The 11,125-nt window shown below is 38.1% G+C and overlaps 2 protein-coding genes across 2 annotated transcripts; both read right to left on the bottom strand.

Moving 5' to 3' along the window:
• Window positions 1–479: 479 nt before the first annotated feature.
• On the bottom strand, window positions 480–2,331 carry LOC107494811 (UDP-glycosyltransferase 73C6). Its single transcript, XM_016115849.3, has one exon. The coding sequence runs from the start codon at window positions 2,317–2,319 to the stop codon at window positions 823–825; it is 1,497 nt and encodes a 498-aa protein (XP_015971335.1). The 5' UTR covers window positions 2,320–2,331; the 3' UTR covers window positions 480–822.
• A 2,791-nt stretch (window positions 2,332–5,122) lies between these two features.
• On the bottom strand, window positions 5,123–6,127 carry LOC107494742 (uncharacterized). Its single transcript, XM_016115779.1, has one exon. It carries the CDS (start codon window positions 6,125–6,127, stop codon window positions 5,123–5,125), a length of 1,005 nt encoding a protein of 334 aa, XP_015971265.1.
• Between the last annotated feature and the right edge of the window lie 4,998 nt (window positions 6,128–11,125).

Genomic DNA, 11,125 nt, shown 5'->3' with positions numbered 1-11,125 from the left:
AAAGTACAATATATTGAATTTTTTGGACTTTTTTTATGTAGAGAAAAATCTAAAATATTAATATTTAAATTCATAATTGCTCTTTTTTGAGAGTCAAATGGCTGAAATTGAGTTAGGGGGTTATAAGAAAGGTCTCAATGGAAAGAAAATAACTATCACTAGAGGAGAGAAAAACAAAGCATATTTCCACTCACACAAATGAAAGCATGCAAGCAAAGAAGCAATTTATCTTCTCCCTTAACCATGCTCGACCGCAAGTCAATGGAAGGCACTGTTTCAGATGCAATTGGGCAACTGAAATTGTCATTCTAGCCGCCCAAACACCAACTTCAAACAATCTGCGGCGGAGGCCTCCAAACGGTAAATCCCTCTTTTCTTTGATTTTGATCTTGATCTTGAATTGCTTGGATTGTTTTATTCCTTCTCTTTAAAGTATGTTTGCTGTAAACAGATTCATTTTTAGATTTCCAAATTTCCCAAATAACTTTTGCTGCCACAGAAATCTGCCCAAGTCCCTCATCCGTTGAATTAAGTTTTAATAACCAATTGTTTAGAGATCAAACATTCTGCTCACTAGGGGATATGTACATTGACATCTTAATAGACAATGTTTAATAGTTTCAGGTTCATAATTACAAATTGGGCATACAGGATTATTTATTAATTTTTTTCTTACAAAGATTTGCTAATACGGTATTAATTTATGGCATGCTTTCCAAATAAACATAAGTTCCTTGTTGGGCCTCCATATTGATATTTATTCCATATTAATAGCACTATGGAACAAAATAATCATACATATGCAAAAAAGATATTGTGCCATTAGTTTTTGTCAACTAGATTATCATATACAGCCCCCAAACTTTTATGCAAAATATCTTGGATAAACATAGTCAAGTTACTATGAGAAGATCCTCCTTCTTCTACAGATCTTTTAGCCATTTCAGCCAACTGTCTTACCCTTTCTCTTCTCTCTTCACATTCACCATTATTCCCATCCATTAACTTTTCTATTCCTATTTTAATATCTTCTTTCCTAACCAATTCACCAACCTCCTCTTCTTTCCCCCACACCATAGGACTTTTCGCACCAACCATCACTCCAACTTTTAGTACTTTGACAACTAGTTTTTCATTCAGAAACTGGTCGCCAAATAAGGGCCATGTCAGCATTGGCACACCAGCACATATAGCTTCTAAGTTAGAGTTCCAGCCACAGTGTGTCAAGAACCCTCCAATAGAAGGATGTGATAGTATTAGTAGCTGAGGAGCCCAACCTCGAATTATAAGACTCTCATCTTTGATTCTTTCTTCAAACCCATCTTCCTTAATCCACTTTTCTAGCCTTTTTAATTGACTCCCTTCCCTTATGACCCAAATGAAAGGTCTCTTTGATTCTTCTAAGGCTAAACCAATCTGAATCAACTGAGTTGCAGTTAGATTACATAAACTTCCAAGACATACATAAATTACACTCTTAGGCTTTTGAGAATCAAGCCATTTTTGGTGCATCCACTCTTCAGTTGAAACCTTGTTGCCTCTTTGAGCCTTCTCCAACTGATCCTTGTTGCTTAGTGACACCGGACCGATGCACCACACTTTATCCTTTCTATGCTTCTTGTATATGCTTGCATACTCAGGCTCCAACTCTTGGAAGGAATTTATGATTATTCCATAACTGTCTGCTTCGGCCGCGTATATCTCTTCATAAAACTTGTTCCAGTTCGCGTCCGCTAGACTTAGTACCTGCGCTTTGGTGACTTCAATCTCATCTGGTAGACTCGGTATAATGAAGTACTCTGATTCATCCTTTATGCTCTCTGTCACATTACTGAAGCGCAAAGCATCGTTACAGACGAGATAGTAGCAACTCACTCCTGAAAAAGAAATCCTTGGAACATTGAATTTCTTAGCAATGTGGATTGTGTACGGGAGACATATATCAGAGACTATGCAGCTTGGTGGGGGCGACAACTCTTCAAAGAGTTTTTCCACAGGTTCCCTTAGAACACTTAGTGCAGTGAACAAACTCAAGGCATTGCCAAGTGAATGAAGCATGTCAAGATTCTCACACCCTTCTGGCAAACCTGCCTCTTGATATGGAAACTGAAGCTGAATTAGTCGAATTTGGTAACCAGAATCGATTAAACGAGCAACGGTTGATGTGAATCTTGCTGCGTTTTGCGGGGTTGTGACTACCGTGACAATAACATTATTGCGCTGAAGCAATAACTTTGCTATGTCCATTATGGGAATCATGTGGCCTTGTGCCATGAATGGGAAGATAACGAAGTGGAGCTGAGGTGTTTGGGAAGCCATTATTGTTTCTCTGGATATGATTTAGTCCACTGAATAATTTCACTTGGAAGATATTTATAAACTGCATTCCTTTCTTGGTGATGTCAGTGTCTACATCATTTTATAAATTTTTATTCTATTTTATTTTATTTATTGTTTTGTGTGTCTCACATCACTAATCTACCACTGATTTTTAAGTATTTTGGCGCTTCTACTTTTCGTCTGTTAGCACACAACCTATATACATCACGTGTCTTCCTCAGAAATTATTTGTACCTTTCAATGTTTCTATGTATATCTCATTTCTCTGTCGGTCTCTTAACCACTTGGTGAAATGTCGCCAAGCATAAAGTCATACAGATTTTCTTCATCTTAGAATATATTAACTTGGTGAAATGTTTTTTGTTACTGAATGCCCATTTGAATTGCTTGAAACATTTTTATATAAAATGACTTCATAGTACAAATGCTGCATTTTGATAAAGAAGAAATGTGAATAATTAAGGACTCCAAGTTAGATCATCTTAACATCATGTAATTTTGGGTTTTTTCAATCAAAATTTTGTACATGAAAACATATTTATAAACAAGTGAATTCTTAGATTCCAATCATATACATACAAAAAAAACCCTAAAAACTCTCTAGCATAACATTAACCAGGGATAAAGATTAAACTCACCCCTTTATTTTTTTTCTTAAAAAAAATAAAAATAAAGAACTCTATGTTCATCTAGTTTTAGCCATTAATCATCTACTTATATTCAACAAACATTAGATATACACATCAACCATCAAATCAACCACATATATAAAATATATATTGATATACAAATTACAAAATATATATTAAAAATAAATTTAATAATATATATTTATATATAAAAATATTAGTATTTGATTTTTATAGTTAATTTTAGTGTTTAAATGATATTTTTTATTTTGTAGTATACAAAATTAATTTCTAAAAAAATTTTAATTAAACAATCTAATTCTTAATAAATTTTAATTATTAGATCAGTCTTTAACTTTTTATTTTGTTAAATACGTAAATTCACACTCATATTTTAATAAAAAAATTAGATAAATCAATTGTTGTCATTATTTAAATCCTAAAATTTTAAAATTCGTATATCCGTCCCATCACAAAATTTGAAAAGAACTATACGGCTTTTTTATCTAATTAAGTATATGAGAAACTTTTATTCCCAAAATACGCACCAGCTGAAAACGCTCCTGAAATACGCATGCCCAATTCGTGCCCGGCGACCAAGAAATGGAGTTTGCCATCACTTCATGGAAGACGCCAACAAAATGGAGCATGAACAGCAGCTTTTCACATTTCGTTGCTGCCATGCACGAAATGGAGCAACCTCACTGACGGCGCACACGAGGTGGGCAACTCAGGGGCAGCGCATGCGAATTGGCCCAAGCTGCTGGCGGCGCCAACGAATCGGAGGACCTCGTCCCTGACGCCAACGAAATGGAGGTCAACGTAGCAGCTGCGCATGCATTGGTCATGTTAGGAGGCAGGAGACACTTGGGAAGGGAACCAGGACCATTATAAAAGGGTTGTAAGGGAGGGGACCTCATGCACGGTTGAAGGGGTGATAGGGTAAAAAGAATTTTTGTATAAGTGGTAAAAGGAAGGTAGGAGGAGGTGGGTGGGAGTGTAGTGCTGGGGAAAAAAAATTTAATATGAGTGAGGGAGGGGTTAACACAGAGGAGAACTTGAACCGGTTGGACAAGCATCATATAGCGGCACATTTATTCCTTAAGGTTAGTTTACGGCGTTAAGCTGATTATTATTGTTTGAAATTATTAGACATAATTTTTTCCATCTTAAAACATTTTGGTAGAGTAATTTAAACTATTGTATTTCTTGCTACTTTATGTTGCAGTCGACACTCTTACTCCTCATGGTACGCTCGTCGATGTTTTCATGGTAGATCCTGCGGATCCAAACATGGAAATAAGGCGGCAGAGGCTTGAGCCTTATCTGAGACGCACGGGATTTTACCATGCCTCTTTGATCAAGCGCTTCGAGTACGACAATCCACTTATTAGTGCCTTTGTGGAACGATGGCGACCGGAGACACACACTTTCCATCTCCCTTGGGGTGAGTGTACGATAACCCTGGAGGATGTAGCAATGCAGCTAGGGTTACCTGTTGATGGTCAGCCTGTTAGTGGTACTTTGAGGTCATGGAGCAAGTTTCACCAAAGAGATATTTGGGAATGGTGTCATGAACTTCTAGGTGAGGTTCCCACCGGCCATGTAGGGACAACGAAGTTCAACATAAAGCTGAAGTGGCTGAGAACTCGTCTTCAGCAGATGCCGCTTGACTTAGAATTGGTCAGGAAGAAGTACCATGCATCTGTGTTCTCCCTTTCGACAAGGGCAAAGGCAACGGGCAGAATGTTATTGTTTCCATCCTGTGCTATGCCCATGAGAAGGGTGCCAGCGTACTTACCGTACAGATGTGTTCCGTCTACTGAAACCAGCGGCTTGCAATGCCTGAACGCTTGAACACATGAAGGGAATGACCAGAAAACCTGGTGAAACATGAGGTTATCACAGTCCAGTGTGTTTCCGACATAGTACAGAACCGTTTGTAGGTCAACAATTGTCCCTGTAAACCAATGCTTTACTTAGTCAATTTCTTTTAAGGAGTAAATGGACAACGAATAGCAAAGACCATACGAAAGTAAAATGCAACGAATACCTGGGACAAAAGCTTGCAGTGCATTGAAGTATCTGCGCAACTGATCATAGGACTCGTCCCAATCACCATAGATCCTTCCGATTGCCTTCTGCTTTGCGTGTCAAACCTTCTTGTAAGACACCTTGTACCCGTACACTGACTCTACCGACCCTTGCAACACCTTTACACAAATAGTCGCATCAGCATGCACCATGGGGAAAATGTGCTGGCAAATGACATTGCTATCTAGTTGAGCGTGGTCTTGAGACATCGAACTTGCCAAGCAACTATGAGGCCCATCGTATTTTCGAATTTCCCAGAATCTGGAAGACTTTGTCTTCGCAACCCGGACCATCCAACGACATTGATCACCGAACTGCTTGCATCGACATACATACCTCCTTTGGTCCGACTCTACGACCTTATACTCTGCACTCTTACGGATGTTGTAGTTTTTGACTGCCAGCATCGCTGATTCTCGGTTCAGAAACTTTAACCTAATCTCGAGTTCCATCTCCCCTGACAGAGCGTAACTGCTAGGTCTGTCATCTGCGTTACTCGAATGCATTGCTCCAAGATTCAAGGACAGGTAGTGTACAGGTGTGCTGGAGGATACACCTCCACCTACCGGTTCAACAGGTGTTGGAGGAACAGAGTCGCGATGCAGAGGTTGCGTTTCCGGAACGACTTCTTCCTCATCACCACTGAATTCTTCAATGTCATCCTCATCAGAAGTTTCGACAATGCCAACATCGGGATGCCTATCGAACCTAAGTAAGGTTGAAGGGGAGGGATGCGGTTCCCGTAGATTTGCATTCTGTTCCTGCACAACAAACGCATTGAAGCTTGGACTACGGGCCCTACTTATATCCGGACCCGGTGCAAAATCAGCCGCTCCCAGATTTCTCACCCCTTCCACATTACTGGAACTAGACGAGCTTCCGCCAATATCCTGAATATTCATATAAAGCTCCAACGAATATATCGTACCTATGCTGCGATGATAAGAGAACATTATCGACACCTGCTGATCAGATTTTATCTGCATTTTTCGATACGCAAACGAGTTTGCTACTGCAACCGGCATCCTGTAAGTCAGCTTTGTGATTTCTTTTTTCCCAACCATTCCGGTATGAACCAGAATCAGATTCTTCAGATCTTGCAACGATGTCTATGGTGGAATCATTATCCATAATGGATCGTCGCAAACGAATGTTATCCCTTCTGCTGTATGAGAAATTTTTCCATTGGGATATATAATTAAATACACATTCTCAGAAGCCATTCATAAAACAAACCAAACTAAATACCCAAAAAATTTCTAAGACAGAAAGAAGCTTGTGAACTTGAGAGAATATTGGAGAGTAGGAGGAGAATGGATACAGAATGACTTTCTCCGTTGTTCATCCAGCATCGTTTATATAGGCACACCACGATCCCATTTCCTGTCCAGTACACTAGAAGTGGTCCAACTCAAATGCGCTGCAGCTGACTTGGAGCCAACTCGTGGCTGCCGTCCCAAATGTCACCCATTTCGTGCATGGCAGCAACGAAATGTGGAAAGCTGCTGTCCCGGCTCCATTTCGTTGGCATCTTCCATGAAGTGATGGCAAATTCCATTTTTTGGTCGCCGGCCACGAATTGGGCATGCGTATTTCTGGATCGTTTTTAGTTGGTGCGTATTTTGGAAATAAAAGTTTCTCATATATTTAATTAGGTAAAAAAGCTGAACTATACGATGTACAAATTAATTTATTTAACGGAATAAAAGTTTAATAACTATTTGACGATTAACATTTATTAAAAACTAAAATATCTAACTAAATTTTTTTAAGGATTAATTTGAGATATTATTTTTATTTTAAGCTTTAACACAAAACATGTCGGATTTTAGCTGAGTTCGACCATTTATTTTTTGGCTATTTTTTTGTTCAATACTAATTTTAAAAATGGCAATTAACCTTGTGGTTCGAACCGTCTTGTTTATCGATTTTTGGTTCAATAGATTGATTTAAACTGATTTTCATAACCATAATAAATAGATATATAAAAAAATATTTTTTTTAATAAATAACAAAAAATTAATTACGAAAATAAACACGTAATGGAAAAATAATCTAAATCACTCATAAAATGGAGTACCATTGTTGATGTTAGGTACCAGACAAATGACACAGCAAAATATAGAGATGAAAAATTAGAAATTTGTATAAAATATGGAAACAATTGAATAACTTTCTTTGAGAATTACTACTTCTCTCTCTCACAAGGAGACTACAATAACACTCTCTCTTGACAAAAGGAGAACACACTTCTCTCTATATATATAGAAGAAAACTACTCAAAGAAATATTATGTTATTCTCTTTGGATGACTTGATTGAAATGAATTAAAGAAAAACTCAATTTATAGGTGAGTCTCTTCAATATGAACCATCCATCAATTAGAGGTATATAATTCTTTTCTTTTTCAACCATTAAAATCCTAAGGTTATAAACTAGGATTGTTTATTACCTTTCATTTTATTTAGTTATTATTTATTTATTTATTTATTTTCTAAAATTAGCTTTACTAATTTTCACAATCTCCCACTTAAAGCTAATTTTGATAAATTTTCAAAATTCATGTTGCTTATGTATTCCATAGGCCGTATGAGGATCTACACCATTCAAACTTTTCTGTGTTGATTGGTTTTGTCATGGCATCTGCTAGGTTATCTTTAGTGTGAATCTTCTGCATATCAACACTTTCTTCTTCTACTACTTCCCGAACAAAGTGATATTGTACTCCAATGTGTTTTGTTCTTGAATGAAAGGCAGGATTCCTTGCAATGTGCAAGGCACTCTGACTGTCACAATACACAGAAATCTTCTGTTGTTTGTGCCCGAGTTCTTCTATCAACCTTTGGATCCAAATAGCTTCCTTGCATGCTTGTGTAGCTGCCATATATTCAGCTTCTGTAGTAGATAAAGCCACAACAGTCTGTAATTTAGATAGCCAGCTTACAGCTCCTCCTGCAAGTGTAAACACATAGCCTGTAGTAGATATTCGTTTATCAAGATCACCTGCAAAGTCTAAAATCTTGTTTGCTGGTCCCAAGTCTTTCATATCAAACTCCCTAGCCAACTGTGCCTTCAATTCTTGGATTTGATCTTTGTTGGGACCTACCACCAACATGTCATCCACATACAACAGCAGAATGATGAAATCATTATCACCAGACCTCTTGTAATAAGTACAATGATCTGAACTAAGTCTGTTGTATCCAAGGCTAATAATGAAAGAATCAAATCTCTTGTACCAACACCTTGGCGCCTGCTTTAGACCGTACAGAGATTTAGTTAACCTGCAAACCAAGTTTTCTTTTCCTTTTTCTTCAAAACCTTCTGGTTGGAGCATATATATCTCTTCTTCAAGTTCTCCATGAAGAAAAGCAGTCTTTACGTCTAATTGCTCTAGATGTAAATCAAATGCAGCACATATAGCCAAAACTACTCTAATAGTAGTTAGTCTCACCACTGGAGAAAATATTTCATTGAAGTCAATACCTTCTTTCTGAGCATATCCCTTGACAACCAATCTTGCACGATATCGTTCCACCAGATCATTACTATCTCGTTTGATCTTGTAAACCCATTTGTTACCAATGGCTTTCCGACCTGCTGGAAGTTCAACAAGTTTCCAGGTATGGTTCCTATGTAATGCCTCAATTTCTTCTTGCATTGTTGTCATCCACATAGAAGCATCTGGATTGCGCATAGCCTCCATAAAAGTTGTTGGTTCTCCATCTTCTGTCAAAAGACAATATGCATCATGGTTTGTCAAAACATAATTTGAGTGCCATGATGGTGTTCTTCTTTGTCATTGGCCTCTGCTTCTTGTTCTTCGTGCTGTGGTTCTGGTTCAGAAAGATCACCTTCTCTGCATTTTTCATCTATTTGAACAGTGGTTATCTCTTTAACAGTGCTATCATTTTTTTGTTCTTTTTATAATTCATCTTCTGCAAATATCACATCTCTACTGACAACTACCTTGCGGGCAGTGGGATCCCACAGGCGATACCCCTTAACTCCGTCAGTATAACCCAAGAATATACATTTTCTAGACTTTGGGTCCAGCTTTGTTCTTTCCTGGGAATTGTACATTACGTACACAGGACAACCAAATATATGTAAAGAAGAATAATTAGGTGGCTTACCTTGCCACATCTCCATTGGTGTCTTTAACCCAATTGCAGTTGATGGTGACCGATTTATCACATAACAGGCAGTTTTAACAGCTTCTGCCCAAAAAGACTTAGCTAAACCTGTAGTTTGCAACATAGCTCGTGCTCTTTCTAGGAGAGTCCTATTCATTCGCTCTGCTACACCATTTTGCTGAGGCGTATATGCAACTGTGAATTGTCGTTGAATACCTGCTTGCTTGCAAAATGTTAGAAAATCGCCATCGACATATTCTCCTCCATTATCTGTCCTTAAACACTTGATCTTCTTTCCAGATTCAAGTTCTAACTTTGCTTTGAACTCTTTGAACATCGCAAACACGTCTGACTTTTTCTTGATCGGGTACACCCATAGCCTCCTAGAGTAATCATCAATAAATGATACAAGATATTTTGCTCCTCCTAGGGACATCTCCGGCGATTCCCACACATCAGAATGAATCAACTCCAATATGTGCTTGCTCCGAGCAGTTGATCTACCAAACGTTAATCTATGTTGTTTGCTTGTAACGCAGTGCTTACAAAATGGTAAGTTTACCGATTTGAGCCCGGGAATGAGATTACGTTCTACAAGAATCTTCAAACCTCGTTCTGACATGTGGCCTAGTTTGCAATGCCATATCATCGTCATTTCTTCTTGGCTTGTTGAAGCAACTGATGCCTCAGCCTCTTGCAAAGTATCTCCCATAAGCATGTATAGATTTGCTGCAATCTTTTCTGCTTTTATTACCACAAAAGCTCCTTTAACAACTTTTAAGATCCCACCTTCAATATGGGTCTTGCAGCCAAGTTCATCCAGTTGCCCAATCGACAACAAGTTCTTCTTCAAGCCCTTCACATGTCTTACCCCTTGAAGTGAACGAATAGAACCATCAAACATTTTTATTTTGACAGTACCTATTCCAACAATTTCTAAGGCATGATCGTTTCCCATAAACACAGATCCTTCTAAGACAGGTTCATATGTACAAAACCAATCACGATGAGGAGTCATGTGCCATGTTGCTCCTGAATCAACAATCCAAACATCAGTGAGCTGTTTGCTGCCTTTAGAACCAATTGTTGCTTCGCCATACAGGATTTCTCCATCATCAGAGGTACTCGCAACACATCCTTGAGAACTTGATCCTTCTGTAACCTTCTCTATACTCTTCTTATTCCAACAATCTTTCTTGAAGTGCCCTCTCTTACCACAATTGTAGCATTTGATCTGCTTCTTACTTTGTGACTTTGGTCTACTTTGACTCCCACTGGAACCACGCTCCATTGATCTTCCTCTTGTCATCAACAAAGCCTCTGCTTGTTTTGAGCTCTCTAATCTATCTTCCTTATTCTTGCGCCTAGATTCTTCTTCAAGAACCGCAGCAGCCATGTCATCAAAAGAAAGATAATCAGTCAAAACATTATTAGTTAAGTTAATGATAAGCTGATCATATGAATCTGGTAGACTTTGAAGTAAGAGCTTTGCACGTTTGTTTTCCGCTATGGTATATTCCAACGATGAGAGTTGGGAAAATAGCGTATTTAGATTGTTGATGTGATCCGTTGCCGATGTGGACTCACTCATTCGAAGAGTATAAAGTCTTCTCTTCAAGAATATCTTGTTGTGAAGTGACTTGACTTCATATAATTTTGTGAGAGCATCCCAAATTTCCTTTGCTGTCTTTTTCTCTGCTACACTTGATAAAACTGAGTCAGCTAGTGCCAAGTGTAAGTTTGCAACAGCATTGTTGTCCATCTCCTTCCATTTTTCATCTGTAATTCCAGTGGGTCTACCTTCAATTGCTGTCACGCAATTGTCTTTTCTCATAATGGCTTTTATCTTCAATTTCCATATGGAAAAATTACTCCCACTGAATTTTGGAATTTCATACTTTGCTGCCATTATTTTTTTTAGACGGT

Source organism: Arachis duranensis, chromosome 6 (assembly GCF_000817695.3).
Source record: "Arachis duranensis cultivar V14167 chromosome 6, aradu.V14167.gnm2.J7QH, whole genome shotgun sequence".
NCBI classification, from domain to species: Eukaryota; Viridiplantae; Streptophyta; class Magnoliopsida; order Fabales; family Fabaceae; genus Arachis; species Arachis duranensis.
This window is presented reverse-complemented; position numbering and strand designations above follow the sequence as displayed.